The sequence below is a fragment of the Rousettus aegyptiacus genome, unplaced genomic scaffold, assembly GCF_014176215.1.
Source record: "Rousettus aegyptiacus isolate mRouAeg1 unplaced genomic scaffold, mRouAeg1.p scaffold_m13_p_5, whole genome shotgun sequence".
NCBI lineage: Eukaryota > Metazoa > Chordata > Mammalia > Chiroptera > Pteropodidae > Rousettus > Rousettus aegyptiacus.
The window spans coordinates 100,479,076-100,502,217 of record NW_023416308.1 but is presented as its reverse complement, the minus strand read 5'-3'; the positions used below and the strand labels follow the sequence as shown (position 1 = coordinate 100,502,217).

The window sequence follows — 23,142 nt, the reverse complement described above, 5'->3', positions numbered from 1 at the left end:
TGAAGAAGTCAATAAAATTGATAAACATTTGGCTAGAGTGATCAAGAGAGTTAGAAAATACAAATTACTAATATCAAAAATAGAGATATCAATTCAGATTATATAGATTAGATGTATAATAAAGTAATATCATGAACAACTTTATGCCAATAAATTGGTAACTTAGATGACATAAATTCTCTGAAAGACACAAACTACCAAAACTCAAGTAAGAAGAAATAGACAACTCAGATCTATTTAGAAAATTGAATTCATAGTTAAAAATCTTCCCATAAAGAAAGCCAGAAGCTTAAACAACTTAACTGAGAAATTCCACTAAACGATTAAAAATAAAAGCAATTCTACTCACTCTTCTGGAAAATAAAGGCTGAGAAAAACATTTCCCAACTCATTAGGTGAGATCCGGTAACAAAGAAAAAAAAAATCTCAGTAAAAGAAAACTACAGGTCAGTATTTCTCATATGCACAGATCTAGATTCTTAGCAAAATTTTAGAAAATGGAACCAAGCAATTATGACAAAACTGATGATTAAATGAGTTTTATTCACTTGTGAATGAATGAACAAGGTTGACTCGACATTTGGAAATTAACCAATAAAATTCACCATAGTAACAGACAAGAAAAGGAAAAATAATCTCAAAAACATGTATGAAAAGCATGTGATCAAATTCAATGATTTTTGCTAAAAATCTCAACAAATTAGAAATGTGTTTCCTCAACCTGAAAAAAAAATCTACAAAAATCTACAGTTAACATTGAAGACTGAATACTTTCTCCCAAGATTAAGAACAAGGCAAGAGTGTCTATTTTTACTACTTATATTCATCACTGTACCAGTGCAATAAGGCAAAAAAAATGAAATAAAAGTCATAGAGATTAGAAAGAAAAAAACAACACATCAGTTCATGCTAAAAATTCTTATGTTTCAGCAACCTTAGTTTCAATTGATTTTTGGGAGGAATATTACAAATTTAATAACCTAAAATGCACTTTGAAGAAATTAAAAAATTAGAACCTGTATCAAGAAGAGTGATACCTAAGACAAAATTTATAATATGAAATATTCTTAAACCAGTTTTGGACTTTAAACTTTCTAAAATGTTAAAGACTGCTTTCTTCTGTTATCATACCAAAAAGTATGATTTATTCACTACTATGGAACCAATATATTTCTTATAGGAAAAGAGAACCAATTCTTTTCCCTAGCACAAAAATATGCCCAGATAATTTAACTGAAATAAAAACCTACAAAATGTACATTTCATAAGTAAAGGATTTCACATGACAGTTAGCATATGTATTGCATTAAGTAATTCGGCTTTACTAACCTTTGATCAGATCCTGTCTAACTTTTAAGACAGCTCCAACGTCACAATCAGCAGTAGCATATGCATGAGGTACAGTACTTTTAGATTCAGTTAACCTCTTGGCAATAACTCTTCGAATATTGCTAGCGGGGATTTCAATGAAAGTGCCCTGCAAAGAAATAACAATCTGTCCATTAAACCAAAAAAAGGAAGGGGGAAAAAAAACAAACTTCATAATGGAAATCCAGTCTCAGGTACTTAAGATAATAATGATTAATACAGGAAAAGTACTATTAAAAATTCTTATTATAAGGAGGAACGCAAGAAATTTGAGGAATTTCAACTTTATAATGTGAGACTGTAGAGAAAACTTTATAGTTATATGACTGTAGAAAAAAATTAAAAATTCATGTTTCAGTTGTGAATGGGACATCTTATATGTTTAAGATAATTAAGAACTCTAACAAATCATGAATTCTCCCATGAATGTGTCTGCATGCACATGCGCATGTGCACAAACACACACATACACTCCCAGAGATTCCACCTGTAAATAACTTTTGTTACAAACATCATTTCTTAATAAAACTCAAAGCAGTGAATAAATCAGCAAACCAACTAAAAGCAATTCATACTTATAAAAATGACATAAAATAGAAAAAGATAATCAAATATACTGGATAATCTGCCAAATTATTTGTTTTGGTTTGTCACTGTAAAAATCCACATGTGTACCTTATTTCCTAAAATTCATAATATAAAGTATGAATAAGATAGTAACATCTTCCTGTAACTTTACTGTAGTTTTTCCATTCTGTTTCTTAAACCTCTAACAAAAGCATGATGCATCTTAAATTACATCTAATTCAATCTTTGTCCTTTATTCCATCCTGGGACTGGGTCACAATAACTTCAAGATAATACAAAGAGGCAGAAAGTATAGCTGATTCATTTTTTCACAAATGTTCTCTTATGGAATTAAACATTTTGTTACCAAAGTACTTGATCAAATAGAATAAATGCCCTCTACAGACCATTAAAATTTGAAAATAAGGTTTATCTTCCCAATTTGATTAACTTATTTTTTAAAGAAATAAGATTTGATTACACATAAACTTTTAGTGTATATAGTCGAGAATGTATATTTAAAAAATGTTTCCTATGAAAACCGTACTGTTTTCAATTCTTTTAAAATATTATACTGATGTTTCCCCCCTCCTCCCCCTTTAATTCCACCCCCTTCCACTCCTGACCTAGGGATGCTGCCATTTTCCTTTTTTTTTTAAGAACTGGATCTCTGAAGGCGGGGCATCTCCTCCCACACGCTCACGGCGTGCACCCAGGGCCTGGCACAACTGGGATATGGTCCGTGGCTCATACCTGGGGCGCAAACCCAGGATCTTCTGCGTGTAAAGCAGACATGCTAACCACTACACTATGGAGCCACCCCTATATTGATGTTGCTCTATTATAAAGAGCAATGTAGGCTTCCCTCTTTGTTTATTTATTATTTTTTAAGTGTACATTCAATTTTACTTTTTTTTATTTTTTATTTTATTTTTTATTAATTCTTTTAGGCGAGGCAACCAACCCTTGGTTGCAAAGACCTTGTCAGCATACAATCCCTTATTTTCTTAAATTTATTTTTATTTTATTTTATATTTTAATTTTATTTTATTTTATTTATTTATTATTTCATTTTATTTATTTTATATTTTATTTATTTTATTACTTTTTTATTTTTTATTTATTATTTTATTTTATTTATTTTTTATTTATTTATTTATTTATTTATCTATCTATCTATTTATTGTGTGTGTGTGTGTGTGTGTGTGCGCGCGCGTGCGCGCGCCTACAGCACCTGGTCTTCTTAGGTGGTCTCCCATTCAAGTACTAACCAGGCCCAACCTTGCTTAGCTTCTAAGATCAGACAGGATTGGGCTTGTTCAGGGTGGCATGGGCACAGACCATTCACTTTTAAATAAACTTAATTATCCTCCATTTCTTCTGATGGGAAAGAAATGACATGAAAGACATTAGGAAAGGAAGACAGAGAGGCAAAATAGAGCAATTTGAAAACAAAAAAGGATTGTCATACTGCATATACCTGAGAAGAAAAGAATAATTAGCTATACAGTCTTTATAGTTCTTCACAATGGGACGGACTATCAATTCCTTTAGCTGAAAAATAAAACATATCCACAAAAGGGAGTTGTTTTAAGCTACCAATTATTAGTACCACACCCAAGAAAAGACATGAAAAGTACAATGATTATAGAGCATATTTACGGTACTAAAGTTGTGAAACTTGCAGTAAATTTAAATCGAATCATAATTTCTTTTGGAAGTTAGCACTGTATAAATTTGGTTTGTGCTAGAAAATCTGTAAAACAAAGCATTTGGAGTATTCTGTCTTTATCACTTTTAGCTACTACTAAAATAGATTGCCGAAAGTACTTGCAAAACATACATAATGGTTCTTATTTTCTCTCTTATTTAAATCTGAAAAATAAAAACCTAGTCAGATGACATCACCTCTGCGTAAGGTTGTCCAGGAGTTGACACTGGTGGGATCATTGGCCGGGGATAAGATGGCTTGACTGTGACCTCTGAGGGCGAAGGTGCAGTGGGAGTTATTGGAGGGGCTGGGGTTGGTCTGGTTTCAGTGATCTTGCCCATCTGTTTCAACTGGACAAGCTTGAGAGCATCCCTGTAGATAAGAGGGAATTAGATAACCATGATTAGTAACAGGAACTCTTAGAGGGAAGATACAGAAATATATAGATGTCAAGGCTACGAAGCAAAATGAATTATTTGACCTAGACAAGCAAATCTTATCTCTTACCCGGTCTGCTGATTCATATTATTTGTCCAAAGGCTACAATATTTGTATATTTTCAAAAGCCAAATAATTTTGGGGTGGGGGGGGAGGGTCATCTGGTAGATTAGTAAGGCATAAATTAAATCATACCTTCATTCTTTAGACTTATGGAATAATTTTCACATAGCATTTATAAAGTGTCAACTTCATTGTACCTATGACTTCATCAGGATATCTCTAAATCATTGTTTATTCTAGTGCAAAACAGCTTGCTTATGGCCAGGAAATCATAGCACTGTTAATTTTGCTCAATATGCTATCAGTACAAACTAATCTAATTAACCTAACTCACAACATCATTTAGAATAAAAAATAACTAAAGTAGGAATAAACTAGCTTTTGTATTTCTCTTTAAGACAAAGGTACCTTTGCTTTTTTAAAAGTATACAATTAGACTACTAAATATGGCAAGCTCTCAATTCTTAGCAATTAGACAAACAAGAAATAAGCATATTACTTTAAAACATTAACTCAATTTGAAAAAAATGTTGATGTTACTGGATAGAAATATGACACATATCACTATAGCAACTTTACATTAGTTCATATGCCATTTTCATTAATCTTTGTCTTCTTCATTAGCCTCAACAAGGCAGGGACCATCTGTTTTAATATACTCTTGAAAGACACAAAATTTGTACAAATGGAAAGATATAACGGAATTCTTGACTAAGAATACTCAACATCATAAAGATGCCAATTCTAAGCTAATTTAAAATATGAATCAATCCCAATAAAAATAACACAGTTCCCTGGTCCAACCTTGATAGTGGGGCTACATGAATTGTTTTAAATACATCTGAAAAAATAATAAGAATAAACCAAGAAAACTGATTTATTGAGAAAAAAAGAGCAATGGTAGCCTGATCAGATTTTAAAGCTTTAAAATACAATTAAGAGTGTGGTACAAAAAAAAGTATGATACTAAGTCATGCACAGATGGATTGACAGAATAGAAAAGGAAATCCGAAAAGAGACCTAACTGTATATGGAAATTACTGTGATCATATAAGTGAGTAAAATCCAAATAGATAAGAACAAAATTATTTTGGACGTGATTCCATACTGTAGTGGTTAGCACGTCAGCTTTACATGCAGAAGGTCCTGGGTTCGTGCCCCAGCGGAGCCACGGTCCATGGTCTATGGCCATGCCACCCTGAACAAGCCCGATCCTATCTGATCTCGGAAGCTAGGCAGGGTCGGGCCTGGCTAGTACTTGGATGAGAGATCACCTAGAAAGACCAGGTGCTGTAGGCATAAATAATAATAATAATAATAAAGAAAAAAAGAGAATAGAATTATTTCTAAAAGTATATTTCCGTGTTTTAGAAACTTAAATGTGATTGAACAATGATCTGATACAAACTTAAAATATAAAGTTTCTGTACTCTCCACTCTAATTTTCTGCATTATCACCATTTCTAAGGATCTGGCTTAATTACCAAATTAGAACTGTTCTTCAGTAATGCTGCAATTATTCAGAAAACAACCTTTGTATAGAATATAATTTTACACTGACAAAAGAGATTAAAAATACAGAAGAACAGTGTACTTTTTAAATCCTGACAGTGAATAAGCTCTTCTTTACATACTTTCAGGAAAAAAATGACCATAATAAATAATGGAATTGGTTACTACAAAAAGCACACACGCACTCTTTAGTGAAGATCCCTCGAGGGCCAGTGGCTGTGCCCTGGTTGGCATCCAGTGAGTGTTTTTCCAGAATATTACGGGCAGCTGGACTTAAACGAAACCTAAGAAGAAAAAATGAAGATTAGTGGAACCAATTAACACTTATATTTGATTCAAATACATCTAAATGTCAACAATTTTGTTGATAATTAGAAAAATAGTAACTTATAATGAAGCTAAACAGAGTCCCATAGACAGTCACAGACAAATTAATCTGCACTAGTCTGGTTTATTTTATTATCAAAATATTTTCATACAAATTTCAATAGTAACTCAGTATGAAGTTTCCTCAAAAAATTAAAAATAGGACTACCTTATGACCCAGCTATTCCACTTCTAGATATTTAACCAAAGAAATCAAAAACACTAATTTGAAGGTATATGCATTTCTACGTTTATTGCCACCTTATTGATAATAGCCAAGATATGGAAGCAACCTAAGTGTCCATAAGTAGATGAATGGATAAAGAAGCAGTACATATACAATGAAATATTACTCAGCCATAGAAGAGACAGATCTTACCATCTGCGACATGAATGGACCTAGAGGGTATTATGCTAAGTGAAATGACAAAGACAGACAAATACCATATGATTACACTTATATGTGGACTCTAAAAAAGAAATAAACGAACAAACAAAACTGAAACGAATTCATAGATACAAAATTGAAAAAGACTCATAGATATAGAGAACAAACTTATAGTTGCCAGATGGAAGGGGGTTTAAGAGGTTGGGTGAAAAAGATGAAGGAATTATGCAACACAAACTGGCAGTTACAAAATAGTCAAAGGGATGTAAAATACAGCATAGGGAATACAGTCGATTTTATTATAACAACTATGTATGGTGCCAGGTGGGGGCTAGATTTATCGAGGGAATCACTTCATAAATTACATAAATGTTGTCTACGGCCATACCACCCTGAACACACCTGATATTGTCTGATCTTGGAAACTAAGCAGGGTTGGGCCTGGTTAGTACTTGGATGAGAGACCACCTAGGAAGACTGGGTGCTGCAGGCATTAAAAAAATCAAAAAAAGAATATATATATATATATATATTTATTTATTATATAAATGTCTAATGACTATACTGTATACATGAAACTAATATAACATTGAATGTCAATTGTAATTGAAAAAAAATTTAAAAGCATTATATAAATGTTAAAAAAAAATTTAACTAGTTACTACTCCAAAATATTTTTTCATAAGAGTAGATATTCATAAGGAGAGAGTTCTATTTTGAGTAACTTTCACATGGCTCAACACATGCATCCATAAGGAACTATATTGTTCTTTCAATTTTTTTGTGGTAAATATATATAGAATTTACCATTATAAGCATTTTAAGTATACAACTGAGTGGCATTAAGAACACACAGTTGTGCAACCATCACCACCATCCATCCCTAGAACTTTTTCATCTTCCAAAACTGAAACTATTCCGCTTAAATACTAATTCCCCCTTCCTACATCCCCCACAACTCCTGGCAACCATCATTCTGTTTTCTGTCTTTACCAATTTGACCACTCTAGATGACCCACCTAAGTGGAAAACACAGTATTTGTTCTTTTCTGACTGGCTTGTTCTATGTAGTGTAATGTCTTCAAGGTTCACCTATTGTACTGTGTGTCAGCACCTCCTTCCTTTTTAAGGCTGAATAACATTCCATTGTAGGTACAGAGCATATTTTGGATACATAGCTTGATTCCACCTTTTGACTATTTAGAGTCATGCGTTTATGAACATGGGTGTACAAATATCTTTTTCAGTCCCTGCTTTCAATTCTTTTGAGTATATATCCAGAAGAGGAAATGCTGCATATACTATAAGGTAATTATACTTTTAATCTTTTGAGGAACTGCCATACTGTTTTCCACGACTGTACCATTTTACATTCCACCAGTAGTGCATTAGAGTTTGTCAACACTTGTTATTTTCTCGGTTTTTGTTGTTGTTTTTTGCCCAATAGTCATTCTAATGAATATGAAGAGGTATTTCATTGTAGTTTTGATTTCCAATTCTATAATAATCAGTGATGTTGGACATCTTTTCATGTGCTTATTAGCCCTCTGTACATCTTCTTTAGAAGAAATGTATATTTGGATCCTTCGCCTATTTTAATTAGGTTGTTTGTTTTGCTGTCTCTCAATTGTATCCTTCACGTATTTGCTAGTCCTTAGTATTTACATGAAATCATTTTTACTTTATATAGACTCCAGAAGAGTAAGAGAGGCAAAACAAATATGTTGATTCTATAGACAAGTAAACTGAGGCACAGTGAAAAGTCATACTACTGGTGTCCATTCTTCAATTGAGATCTTTAAGTATAGCAGCAGACACAAATGACAACATAGTCAGATTAAAAAAAATTATAAAATGGGTTGGTTCCATAAGTTTATAACTAAGAAATTAACAACACATATGGGACATGTTGCATTTCTGGGCAATAGCTGTAGCTGATATGGCTTCACTGTTACCAAATCTTCAGATTTTTTTAAGAGAAACTAAAATTTTAAATTTTTTATGGAAAATTAACTACTCACCAACCAATGCAAAATTGTTTTAAAAAAAGAATATTGGAGTATAGGCCCACACCATGCAAGTTCACAGGTCAGCCAGTTTTTAATCTATACTACGGGATCTCACCTATGAAAGTTTCTAATGATGGATCTTAACGGAATGACAGAGTACACATGTTATCTTTGCAAGGGGAGAAGAGCATCAAACACAAAATGTCCATAAGCCTACCTTCTGATTTTCATGGCAAATGAAAAGAAAACAAAGGGGAGTTAAGGTTATCAAGTCAAAAATACTGTGTGACGACAGGAATTTAAAACTCAGTACTTCAAAAGCACTGTGAATTTTTCCTGACAAGAACTGACAATGGTAAACTAAAGGGAAAAATACTTAAAAATGAAAGGGTCTATGCTTTTATTTAAATTCAAAAGTGGTTTTTAGGACCTTTTCTCTACAAATAACATTTTCCTATAAAGTAAGTTTGTATTATAGTGGCTATTAAAATAAATACACAAAATGTTAGAATTTTCAGTCTATCAATTAAAGCTATGTAAAGCTAAAGTAAAATATTTTTTAAATATCTGTGCTTTCAGAACTGAACAAAATGAAGCTCTAATCTGTGTCAAACTCAAATGCAGAATAGCTTAAAAAGAAATGCATGTCAAATGCTAATTCCATTTTATATCGAGTATACATTTGAAATTGGAATTCATTTTGCTGTAATTAGAACCCGGGAATGGGAATACAATATGAAGCTTTACATACTGAATTCCATCTGGAATCCTAAAACCTAATTCAAGCTCAATGCAGACACGGACTGCTTTGTTCTCTACAGGGTGCAGAGGGCTTCCGCAGTACCTGGAACGTAGCAGGTACATGACTGTTGGCTGAATGAACAATGATGGTACAATATTCATTCCTAAGTCTCATTTTCCTAAGAAGTAAAAGGAGAGATCAGTAACTTCCTACTTAAAATATGTACAGAGATGTTTTAAATGTAATGGTCAAAATATCCTAAAAGTTGCCATAACATTCTTTTTAAATCATCGTTCAAATAAACATACTCACTGTAGTTTCCCTGGTGCGTGTTCCTTTTTGACAGGGACAGCAGTCTGTGGTTCCGGTGAGGGGTGAGGCACTGACGGTTTGGAAGGTGCTGGTGGAGGCCCTACGTCTTTGGGAATTTCAACATGTTTCCAATCTTCTCCTTCTTCCACTAGCAAGCCAATTAGTGAACCTAGTCGTATATTTTTAGATCCTTCTTCAACCTATTTTTTAAAAAGAAAATAACTGCAGCGATAACAAGGCTCATGACTTCAAAAGTTTATTCCTTTGTCGGATAATTCTGTACTGATTAAAAAGATCTCTTCATCTGAACTAAAACCTACTTCCAATATAGACTGCCTCCTCCATCTCCCACCCACCCACCAACTTCCTTTCCTATCTTCCCCCACTTACACCTTCCTTCACCGCTCTCCCCCTCAACAGTTACTAATGCTATCTCCTGAAATAAAGGAAAAAAATCTAGAGTCTCTTTCTTATAGCCTTTACATGTATAAGAGCTAGTCATTACTATCTTCCTTCTAATGTCAATCAGTACAAATCCAAACAGAAGACTGTGGTTATGTATCTCAACTATTTGTCCTTCCCAATAGTTTCTGTACAAAGGCTTAGGAATCCCAGGAGCTAAGAAGGGGTTAATTCCCCCAAGCTAGTCCTATTTACTAAAATTAATTTAAAGAAAACTTTTCAGGAAACTTAGTACGAAAAAAAGGCATACTATTGTATAGACAGAATTGGTTAACTACTCTGGTTAATGTTCAGTGTAGTTTCTGTCTTTTTCTATATTTGTTTCTCTGTATATATGCTTACATACCTGAGAAATAAAATAAAACCTCATAAAATTTTTATAAGTACATCAGAAACATGGTGGTATCTCAGCTAACCAAACACTTTTTCACAGGTAATGCCAATTAAAAATATAAATAAAAACAAAGATAAAACTTAAGATAAATATATTTTAAGCATTTTAGCAGCATTAATTTATAAAGGACTAATTCTTATTTACTTATTTAAAAAAGTCCCTAGAGAACCTTCAGATGATAATATTTTTTAAGTACTGCAAGAAAATGTCATTCCTTTAAAAATTTCTATTATTCCCTTTCAATTACTTTAAATAAGATTCATTACAGATGTAAGTTAATGAATAATTGAGTGATAGGCTGCAGAACATTCACTAATATAGCAATTATAAGTAGAAGCATAACTCCTAGAATGAGTTTGACATTTCTGAGTAATATTAATTTTAATGTTTATTAGTATATACACTATTCTTAAAACAGTAAGGCATAAGTTCTGAGACTTAGGAAGCTTTCTAAGTTTACTAATTACTGTTGGAGAAGAACAAGAACAATGCTTTGATGAAGCAAAATATATATTGGATATGGGTATGTAAAACCAGATAAGGATGTGTAAGGAATTGCAATCTGTGGAAAAACACTAAACCCAAGAACAATCTGCTTAGCCGTCACATACTAAAAAGTTTTACTTCTGTGGACTGCTCATCAGTCTTTACTACGTCAAAAAGATGAATTAAGGTTATTAACACTTTTCTTCTAAAATGTCTAATTACTTGCTTATAAACTGCTAACTCAAAATTACAACATAAAATGACTATTCTTTACAAATGATAGAAAAACGCATTAAGTGACATGATATCTGCTTGAAATTAATTCCTATCAAAACTGAACCAGAAATGGGATCAACACCCAAGTACAAAGAACATGATTCCAATGTAAAGCATTATTTAAAAAAAAAATAAATAAAGTTTTATTTAAAAAATATAGATTTCTGAAATCTGAATGATACTATTTTAAATCTGAAACTGACATCTCATCTGTTTCATTTACTACAATAAGTTATATAAATGATTCTATATGTACTCTACCAATTGAATCCTTCACAAGTATGCAATCATGAGCATTTATTATCATTTCAATTTTTACCAGACCTAAACATCAAACTTATTTTTAACTACTAATATTTTTCCTATTAAATTATGACACCATAAAGCATGACACTATAATGGATACAAGTAGATACCACCATTATAATTCCATTTAAAGTCATTAAAATCACTAAATGAAGTTAAAATAATTTCTGACTTTCTTTCCCTTAGAAATAGTAGATCTTTTAGAGCTGCAGACTAGTTTGCTTATGTTGTAGCAGCAAATATTTAAAACTGGCATAAACTTAGTAACAGAAGAGTAAATAATGCTCTTTCCAAGTTGTGTTTAGAAGCCAAACATGCGCACCTTTGCTACTGCTCCCTCTGAGTTAGCACTGTGGGTATGCTCCACTCCACTAGAGCATGTGGAATTCAGGGACACCTCAAACGCCTAGTTCTTTTCCCAGGCAGTTGGTTTACCTGATCAAAGTTGCCTCGTACTCTTGTGCCACCGATCTCTTAATATTAAATGCAGGATTTTTACACTTAGCACTGCTACAACTGCTGATTAATGCTGAAATCTGTCAAACTATTAGCTTTTCCTCCCAGTTGTCTATAGACTTCCTGAGTTTTACTGCAGGTTCTGCTACTTAACTAATTAGGTGACCTAAGTAAAGTTTATCTCATCATGCCTGTTTCTTCACTTACAGAATGGAAATAATAACAGCAGCTACTTCACAGAGTTGTTTTAAGGAATAAATGAGTTAGATGTAACACACTAGTAATTACTACATAAATATGAAAGGTGGTATTATTATTATTGTGTTTTCCTCCAAGTGACTGACTTTTAAAACAAAAAATATACTCATGGATCAACACGGGACTGCAGAGGAGTGCTCCTTTGGTAAGGACTGAATTCCATCCCTCGGTATGACCCCTAGTATGGAGCCTCTTTACCACAGGCATCTCCATAGACTGATATAAATCACCTGCAAGTGTGCTAAATACAGTCAGCCACATAAGCTCATCAGTGAACCAAAAAATAAGAGATGAAGTCAAGAGACAAAATAACTACAGCAGTATTTCCCAACAGAGAAACTGTGTGAGGGGGTTCATTCCATTAAAGGTGCTGGTAAATAGTGTTTTGATTCTGACATTAAAAGATAATCAGTAAGTTAAGCAATTATTTGAGTATTTTTCTTTCTAAAAATAGAACAGCTTGAGAGCTGCTCAGGGAGCACTGAAGGAGCATGCACAGTGGTTAGTGAAGACCTGAGTCACAGGACTCCTGACTTGGGGCGAAAACTTAAAGATTTTCCATGATGGTTTGAACCAATACACAGTTTTAAATTGTTTTAATTCTTAATTATATACTGATTAACTTATAATGAATTTTGAGTTTAGGAGGAAGATACATAAAAAACACTGAAGCTGAAAACAAATAAATGACAAAATAAGCTAAAATGCAGAGGCGGGAGAAGAAATATTCATTAAGTCCTTGAATAACAGTTTGTCTGGCATTTAAGTGCCAACCTCTGTTCTAGCACAGTATTAATTCATTTAATTCTCCTAATAATCTTATGGGGTTAAGGGCTATTATTATTCCCATGTATAGAGGATGAAACTGAGACACGAAAATGTTAAATAACTTGTTCACAATCGCAAGGCTATTAGGTATCTATTAGGTATCAGGGCCAAGAGTCTAATGCTGTCTGACATTAGACATAGCGTTCCATATGATCAGTACCAAATCTGTGAACTGCATTCACATGATCAAAATTACCATATAGCATCTCAGGATAGTGCCACTGTTGGCGCGATTCTCGAATGGAGAGATGGGACACCGAGGCTATAAGCAGGAAGCAGTGTTCATTGGTGCCAGCACCGGCTCAGCAGATTCTTATCTGAAGGCTAAGCCCCAACTGTAACATAATGGGCAGTTTTATATAGTCTTGTCATTCCTACACAGCTACAGATATAAGGAAGAACCCTGACTGGTTGGCAAGCTATGAGAAAACTAATGTTAGCCAGAGAGTCCTTGGAAGTGGGGGCTGGGGGACAGTCAGGAACGAACTTGTTTGAACAGAAAATGGCCAAGCAGGGTCAGGCGGCCACACTACCATTTCTAAAAGCAAGCTTAAGAGAGAAGCTACAATGTAGACTATAATTGATTTAGCTTTTAATTCTTGGGGAGCATACACTCATTTACCATTTTGATATGTCACTCAACCATTTCAATACGAAAAAATTAAAACTGAGAATATCTTTCATTTAACTGAATTTGCTCTGAGCTTTGAGAAGGTATTTTCTCATTTAAAAGTGTTAGTCCACAAAGAAGGGAAAGCCTCACAATTTCAATTTTCATCAATAAACTTTCAAGCTATAAAACACAACTTTGAAGGCAATTGTGGGCAATTTAATAAAAAATAAGGGGGGTAACTACAAATAAAATAAAACCATATTGAAAAATACCATTCTTTAGTAAACACCACTGACACAGTTTTAGGGTGATACAGCTAAGAAATTGATTGAAGGCAACTCTAATAAACTCTCCAAAATGTCAACCTTACAATCTATTTAATTAATTTATCATTTAAAAACACCTGCTGTCCAAATTGCTGAGTAATAAATTTAAGCTTATGAACCGATAAGTAATAATTTAAGGTTTTCTGCTCAACAATTTACTAGCAATTAAATGAGACTTTAACTTTCCAATTAACTAAACTAAACTGGAAATAAACTATAAAATTATCTGTACTGACAGCAAGTATTCTTTATTAACATTATTAAGAGCTTCTTAGCTTTTTTTCTGGTTCTAATTGAAATGCAATAAATATTATTTTTATATTTAAAGTGGAATTCAGATGCAAAAATTGTAATAGTGAATACAAAGAAAAGCATAAAATTTTGGGGGGAGAAAAAGAAGGCAAAAACCTTTCAAAGACTGGAAATGAATCCCTGTGGATAGCAAAACAGATTATAATTTCTAATCCTTTCAAAAATGTGGGAAATCTAAAAACTAGTTTTATATCATCACTTGGCTTTAATAAGCTCAAATGCCCAACTTCTTGATTCTCAAGGTAAAATCTCTTTTATGTATTCCTATAAAAATCATTTTATCATGTATGCTTCTACGAGAATTATTCCAAAACGAAAGGTGTAACTTGCCAGTGGGGGATTGTGAGCGGAGTGGGGTGAAAGACTAAAAACACAAACAAACCAGTAATAATACCACCTCCATTTTTCTCCATTTCCCCACCCCCATAAAATTGCATACATTATGATATTAATATATTTCCTTTCTTATTATTCAAAAAGCATGTAGAAGAATAAGAAAGCCATAAAGCCCTGAAATGTACATTCGATCTTTTCTTTGGCAAGGAAATAGCTATTTGTGCCACTGAAGCTGCTGTCAATCATATCCTCCACTCCTTTCTGGAGCACTGGGGGCCAGATGAACAGCCACTATTGACCTATAACATCATTAGTAATTTGAAATGCACTTCTAAGCAGCTAAGTGGAAAATGCTATCAATTCTGGAAGACTTTCATAGCCAAACAATCCAGACAACCTAGGGCTAGGAACACAGCTGGCCAAAAGCACACACAACAAAATGCAGCTGGGTTTATTACATATGATAATTCAAATAACCTTTTTTTCCGAAATGCTGCATAAATTAGTCAAAGAAACTATTTTTGGTGTGAATATTTATATTTTCTAAGCCTACAATCTTAGCTATTACATCATATATTTATATTTAGTCATAAAGGTACAGAAATTTTAGCCCTTCATTCATATTTCCTCCAAGGAAATATTTTCAACAACGTTGTTTTACATGGCCGTTAATACTGTAGATGACAAGCAAAGGCAGTTTGACAAATTAGAATGTAAAAAATAAAAATGTAAGTGACTAGTAAAAAGAGAAAGGGGATTTTTTAGTATGATACATGAATAAAAACTGTGTATAGATCCACATCTAATTATAGCATAACATTCCAAAGTGTGGTCTTTGGACAGAATATACAAAGAAAGGTATTATATCCGTGCTCAAAGCAGAGTTGAGCTGGAGTTTCAGAATTAAAAACACATCAACAAGGAACCATGTGCAGCTTATCTGTACAAATAAAAATACAGAGGCATGAATGGAGATTTACTGTCTCATCACAAAAAAGCAATACAAATAATTCTACCAAATACAGAAAAACATGAGATCCAATGGTCACTAAAAGCTGACTGAATACATTATAATAATGGGAATAGCAACATTTATTGACACGTGGTGGGTAATAAGTCTTGTGATGAGTGCATATGTATCATTTCACTTAATCTCCACTATTACTCCATGAAGTAGGTATTATCATCTCCAATTTACAATGAAGAAAAAGGCAAAGAGAAGTTAAAGAATTTGCCAATTATTACATCATGAATAAATGGCAGAACTTATTAGCAATAAGAATCAAGCAGTGTGACACCTGACCTATAATGTTAGCTGCTACATCATACTATTAAATCATTTTATTAAATCATTTGATTATTAAGAAACAAACATGCACTGTCAGTGAATATTCAGGCTTTATGCATTTTAATTTACTTACTTTTCAGAGAAACTCCATTTAAAAAATAATATGGCTATTATAGAAAAATTTTAAATATAGAAAAAATGAGGAAGGAAGATCTTTTGGTTCCACTCCCCAAAGACACTCAAAGTTTTTATAACGTTTTATTCTAATCTTGTCTATACATATGTTTTTCCTTGAAGTCCTAAAAGATTATCTATACACAACTTTAAAGCATTTTTCCAAAATTTTTTGAATTTTTATTACCATATTAATTTTTACTAATGTAACATAAAGAAATCACATTTTTTTGTAGAAACAATTTTTAATGGCTATATGATATTGCATATTTTCTTAAGTAATCTCTCTTATATTGCTAGACATTTTGGCTGAAGGGCTGTAATAACTTCAGCTTCTAGTAAAATCACTAGAGTATCCAAGTTGCAGCGCCGTATTTTAAATTAGTTATAAAGATGCTCAGAGAAGGGCACTCAAAATGACTTTGAGATGTCCTAAATTAAATTACAGCAGGCCAGAGGGTGGAAGGAAGGGACAAGAAAGGTTAATCAGTTAACACTGCCAGGCAAAACCAACAAAAGACTCTTTGCATTCCTGAATGTATGTCCAAATTCTGAATTAACCTTTAGTTGGCTATTTCCACAATTACAGAAGAGCCAGGCAGTCATTCACCAGGCGCCTCCTCTCCTTGCTGATGCTTGAACTTTCAGGACTCTGCCCACAATCAAACCCAAGGTGCAAACACTTCTTCCTCAATTGGCCTGCTTCACACCTTCTCCAGGCACTTTATCTATAGCCAATGCAAATTTTTTCAAAACAACTATAGCTTTCTTCCCTAACCTGTTTGCATAAGAGCCCTTCATCTCCAGGATAGCTGACCTGTTTGTTATCTTCTCACCTAGACCTTCTTATCAGACTTCATTCCCCTGGACCCAGTCCCTTCTTAGGTTAGCATTTGGCTCTATAAACCCTTTTTTTAGAAAAGCTCTGAGCTGGGAAAGTTTTTGTTGAACAACTGCATATATTTAAATTTAGATCTAAAAAGAAATGACTGATCTTACTAGATTCACAGGCATATTTTCCATAAAAATGCTCTTGGAACAGAAAACAACACTACTAACACACATGACTGTCACCTATATTCAAGTATGTGAAATATTCTACATACATATCTTTTTACATAAATATATTTTAAATGATTATAAAAATGTCCAAATCGTATGGATAAGCAAGACCTGAACCAGGCCACTGAGTGCGGCTTGAAATCTACAGACAAGACCACACAGAACAACTTAAAATAGTCTTGTTTGGGAACGAGCTAAACAGATAACTTTACACACTTCCAGTCCTAGGAGTCCTGGAGATTGATGAAGATAAGATTTCTTATTTTCACGTAATTAGAGTAAAACATTCCTTCTTTTGGCTTCTACCAACTTTAAAACTTGAAAACTGCTAGCTCTAAGCTTTAACCCATTGTTTAATAGCCTTCTCTCATCTCTCAGTCCAGAGTGCCTCTGTTCTGCACTACGGAATCCAAAATACTGAGTATCATTGTTAAGGTAGGAATAGTTCTATGTGGTTGATCATCGCTGGCTATTATTAGTCCTTAACACTAAAATATTTTAAATATCTTAATTTAAAATGTATTATGTACCAGATAATACAACACTATAAATAAATCAGTAAAAGTAAAAGGTAAATTTATTTCAAGGAACTTTACATTTAAGAAATCTTCATCCTGTTGAAAAAAATCAAAATAAAAACTTACCACTATTTTGGCCAAGATGCCATCATCACTTGCATCTAAGGTAACCACAGCTTTGTCAGTCTCTATTTCGCATAAGGCATCTCCAGCACTCACAGCTTCACCTACGAAACAAGACTAGGTTTGTTTTGCTTTTTAAAATATGAATATTAGTATCTGGGCTGGTGTGTGTATATGTGTATAAAACATGAATAATAAATACCATTTACAATTCTCACTGTGTATGTGTTTGCGTGTGTGAATATGTCTACATGCTTTGCTGTATTTTTTGAAAGCTCTATAATGGACATAAATTACAACTGATATAATAAAAAAGGAGTTACAAAGATTATTGAGCAAATATTAAAAAAGAAATCACATTTTAGAGACAATAACAATAAATGCATATCCTCCTCTGAACAAATCAATTCTAGACCCCACATTCCTTTCTTTTTAATTAACTTTGGCTATTAGTCCATGAAAAATTTTACAATTAACAGAAATTCTGGGTTAACACTGTAGGCTAAATTCAGAAAACCTGTTGGTGTCACGGAGCATAAATCAACAAAGCATAATAAGTAAAAAGAGAGATAATCAAAGATACAACTGAGGTCAACAAGAAACATTTCTGTGCAACAGAAATAGTACTGAAACTCAAAAATGTTGAGCAGGACCCGACTGCTGGTTTCTAGATCTAGAAGCAGGTTGAGGGGGTAGGGGATGGGAGGAAAGGGAAGGTAAAGTATCTTGGTTTCTTCTGGAGTAAAGGGAACCAAAAGTGACCTTATAAAGCCAGGAGACTGAAATCAGATTCTCAACTTAAAGCTAGGGCTGGGTCAGGGTTCCTCTACTCACAATAGGAGGCTGATAAAACACGCAATCAACGCCTACTGACTAGAACTGTGGCTCTAATAAGAACTGTGGGTCTAGCAGAGAGGGAACAAAAACAGTGCCTCAATACCAGGAACAGAGCCAACCCACTCTCTGGCTCCATTACTGTATCTGCTAATATCACCAGTAGAAACGGCAAAATCCCTGACTGGGGAGTGGAGGACAGAGAGAGTAAGGGATTGGGGGGGAAGGCACTGAAACACAAACAAATCCTTCCACTAAAAAGTAAATTACAAAACAAATTTCCAAAACATGTGAAGAAAACCACAAAATTAATAATTGCAACAGAAATTCATTTCAGATGTAATTCATTTAGTGCAACATGCCAAAGATTTTTAAATAAGTATCTTGAGGATGTTCAGAGATATAAATTAAAGTTAAAAATCCATCAGAAAACAAGAGAGAGAAAAAAACAATAATGTACTGAAATAAAACAAAATAATATCACATGGAAAAAAAACTAATTGGAAATCTTAGAAATAAAAAATACAGTCAGTGAAATGTAAAGAAACAATCTATGGGATATATTCTAGATGGATATAGTGACGTGAACTGATAGCATTTAGAAACTACCTGGAACTTAATATAGGAAGACAAACAGATAAAAACAGAAAAGAGGAGTCAGATACAGATCGAAGCTGTAATATTTATCTAATGGGCTTTCAGGGCAGAGACTGGGAATGGTGAAGAAGCAATACATGAAAAGATAACTGCTGAAAATTTCCCAGAACTGAAAAGATATATATACCCTCAAAATAAAAGAGTTCTGAACAAGTTTAGAATAATGGCTATCTACGGTACATTGACTAGTAGGGGGCACAAAGGCCCTTGTAACTTGTTGGAAATATTCTGTATCTAGGTGGTGGTAACCTGGATATATGCCTGTGTAAAAATTAACTATCTTACCCTTTGTACAAGTATATACCTTAATTTAAAAAATTCAACAGAAAAAAAGAGTATTAGACTGTATAAATATGAATCCACATTAGATACAATATAGAGAAACTGCATACTATCAACAATAAAAACACAATTATAAAAGCTATCGGAGGAAAAAAGCAGATTACCTCAATGGAATGACAGACTGAGAGCACACTTTTCAGCAGCTGTAATAGAGGTCAGAAGACAATGAAGTAATATCTTCAAAACACTGAGGAAATGTTATATGTAGCCAAATCATTATTTAAGAATGAAGTTCACGTACTCTTTAGACATATGAAGGCAAAAAAAATTTACTATATATTGATGAGTTATTACAAAATGCAGTTCCTCAAGAAGATGGACACAGGCAATCCATGGGCTACAAGAAACAAGTTACCACAGAAACTGATAAAAATGGTAAGTATTAATCACTTATGAGGTCATTTATGGGTGCTTAAAAAGGTGTGAAACTCAAACTCTAAAAAAGAATAAAATGAACAAGGGAATGTTTATGTGATAGGTAAAGAAGGCTAAGAAATTTGACATAAATCAGGAGAAAAAAATACTGAATAACTCTAGATTTTATTGGAAAAATTTAATTAAATATGTGTCTTAAAAACTTAATGGTATACATCAAAAAATATAAAAAGAGAAATAAAATCCACAGTAATAAAAAAAAGCTGAGGAAACAAAAAATAAAAATTATCATCCTTTTTAAGACACATGAAATGAAAAAATACAAGGAAAACAGAAACAAAAATGGTAGAAATAGGTCCAAATCTATCAGTAATTCTAATATATAGAAATGAATTAAAGCCTCTACGAAAAGCAGAGATTATCAAAATGAATTAAACATAAAACCTAGATAAGTGTGGCTTAAAACAAAAACAATAAAAAACAAGGAACAGAATAAAGATGCAACATACAGATATACCCCCCCCCATACACACATAGGCACACTTGACAAAAGAACTTAAAGGAAAATCTAAAACACTAAGATAACAAACATGCTCTGAAAATTCACTGTACAGAAACTACTTTGTTGTATACCAAGATGTTCACATAGATGGTTGTAGTATTGTATATCTTTAGTTAAAACAGTTCAGAACCACCAATATACACTGTTTTAATGAAATAAACAAACTTATCCATTAGATGATATCTAGTGAGCACCAAAAAAGGTGCTTGGTTTAACTCCAAAAAGATTTTTCTATTGAACAAATATTTATTAAAAATGCTTTAAGGCACTGAGAATACAGAAGCTGGGGAGGGGGGAAGTTAAGATTTCTGACCTAAGAGGCTTGCTTACTTTCTAGTGACAAATTAACTGAAAATTGCAGTAGGATTAAGTGAAGTCGGGATGCTACGGGAAATTCAGAAGGGGCATCGAATTCAGTTTTGGGAAGGCAAAAGAAGGCCTCCTAAAAATAAATGACATCTGATCTGAGTGTGAAAAGATGATGAGGAAACAATGAAGTAAAGGGGCAGCAACCCAGGCAGAAGGCATAACATGCCCAAAGCCCTGGGCGCAAAAGGAAAAGGAAACTCTGGAGTTCTGGCTAATAGCACCTGAGAGACTGGATGAGATTAGGATGGTGAGGTAAGCAGGAATCAGACCAAAAAGCACCCTTGTATGTCAAAGGGAGAAAGCTACAGTGCCAGATTACATAATCTTACATACTTCTTTATATGACAGATGATTTAGTAGTTAAAATAGATTGTATTTCAAAGGGGAAAAAAAATCACACACCCTTATATGTTTTTGCTGTAACCATGGAAGAAAACAATTGAACTTGGCAACCTAGCAATCAAATATTTGTAGACACCTAGAAGAGAAATTCTGGCCATAGGAAAACAGACAATGATGTTATCATCTGCACCCACTTATTTCACATTCCAAACATCCTTTACGAAACACCCACCAGTTCTACTTCAGCCATAGATCAACCTAGATGATTTTTTTCCTATTCCTAAATTCCTGTAGTAGTTGTAATTTACTTACGATGAATCAGAAATTGCATTATAAGATGTTATATTGCTACTATTAATAACTTTGGTTAAAACTAGGTTTTCTTCTATTTACCAGACTATGAGTTTCTTCACAATAGGAAGAGGACACACCTTAAACATTTTATATTCTACCTCACTTCCTCAAATTCTGGCTAGTATCTCATACATAATGAGTTGGAGATTAAAACACTTCAGAAAAAAAATTGCCATTTTACACATCCTCATTTCCTCATAAGGTATTCATCAAACTGTCCTTTATCTTTCTTTTGGTTCTCTAACATTTGGTTGGTAGAACGTTTCTAACATTTAACAACTTACGTAGCCTATTTCTTTTTTATTTTATTTATATGTACATCTATTCACCTAACATAGATATATTTATTACCTATATAAGTATGCCACAAGGGGACGGAGGAGAGAAGAGAGAGGAAGGAAGAGGAATGGAAGCGAGGGGGGAGAGAGCAGAAAGAGGGAGGGGAGAGAGAGGGGAGGGGAGGGGGAGAGAAAGAAAGGGAGAGGGAGAAAAGGAGAGACACAGGTAAGGACCTATCTATTGTGTGAACTTTCCCAAGGAAACAGCCACGTTTAAAACACTGTATTATTATATAAGGATACATTACCCCTAATTTATCATGAAACTCAGGTTCTATCTATCAACTAATCAAACATAATATAAATGCCAAAAGAAAATTTTGAGACTAAATATTGAGTCATGAAGATTCCAAATATATTGTTTCAGCCTTGATCAACAATTTAGCACTATGATTTAGAAAAGCTGCAAGGCAGAGTGGTTACAAGGAACTCTCCCAACTCAGACACAGGTTTGAGTCCAAGCTCTGACAATTACTGTAATCTTGACCAAGTTACTTAATCTCTGGCTTTCAGGAAGGTTTTGAATGTGCAGCTATATTAACAACAACAACAACAAATGGAACTGGAAATGTTAGGTTAACTCTTTATATACATCTTCAGATAACACTTTACAACATCTTTAGATAAAAATGTTAGTATGTTATTAAGAACCAAGACTCATTCTAGCTCCCTATTCTATACTGTTATTTCAAACAGGTCACTCCACAAATTAGTGTACAAGGCATTACACTAAGGACTGGGTATAAATACAGCAAGATATGGTTCTGTCAGTAACAAGCTCATAGTCTAGAGAAGATAACTGAGAAGCTAGGAGACAGCATTGTGGTTGGTGTGACGTGACAAACGGCTCCTCAGCTGCCACGCTGATGGCTGGCTGGTTGTAGAAAGAGATGGCACCTTGCAGGGTCCCTGTGCCAACTCCCCATGGTGCAGACGAGGTGGAGCGGGCCCGGAGCGAGAGTGCGGGCCCCAGGAGGGGCCAGAGCAGAGGCCCGCCCGGGGGCCGCTCCCCGGCACCGAAGCCAGCATCATCATTCTGTTCCTCTGTCCCGATGGGCAGCTGCCAGAGCTGAGGGCTGGAGTGTACAGAGGTTTCTCTTTCCCTTTTGAAATTCTGGGGATGAAGTATATAGTCTTGATGAAACACGGCTGATAGAGATGTTTATGTTACTAACTAAATGCATCCTGTGGCTTTCAAGAAATAATTTTGTTCTGCCAAAAAATTAAAAATGAAAGTCTTCATTTAAAAGATGTGTGTGTTGGCAGCAGTAAGAC

At 33.8% G+C, this 23,142-nt stretch overlaps 1 protein-coding gene and 3 pseudogenes across 1 annotated transcript in view; 2 read left to right on the top strand and 2 right to left on the bottom strand.

The window, feature by feature from the left end:
- The window catches only part of PDHX (pyruvate dehydrogenase complex component X), a 54,196-nt gene that overhangs the window by 15,815 nt on the left and 15,239 nt on the right, over positions 1 to 23,142 (bottom strand). Inside the window, exons 3-7 of the mRNA XM_016133095.2 lie at positions 17,698 to 17,798; positions 9,477 to 9,676; positions 5,845 to 5,943; positions 3,844 to 4,018; positions 1,330 to 1,477 (exon numbers count right to left, since the gene is read on the bottom strand). Coding sequence (XP_015988581.2) covers positions 1,330 to 1,477; positions 3,844 to 4,018; positions 5,845 to 5,943; positions 9,477 to 9,676; positions 17,698 to 17,798 — 723 coding nt within the window. The remainder of the gene's footprint in view (positions 1 to 1,329; positions 1,478 to 3,843; positions 4,019 to 5,844; positions 5,944 to 9,476; positions 9,677 to 17,697; positions 17,799 to 23,142) is intronic.
- LOC118603601 lies at positions 3,158 to 3,276 on the bottom strand (annotated as a pseudogene).
- On the top strand, positions 5,328 to 5,446 carry LOC118603230 (annotated as a pseudogene).
- Positions 6,788 to 6,906, top strand: LOC118603642 (annotated as a pseudogene).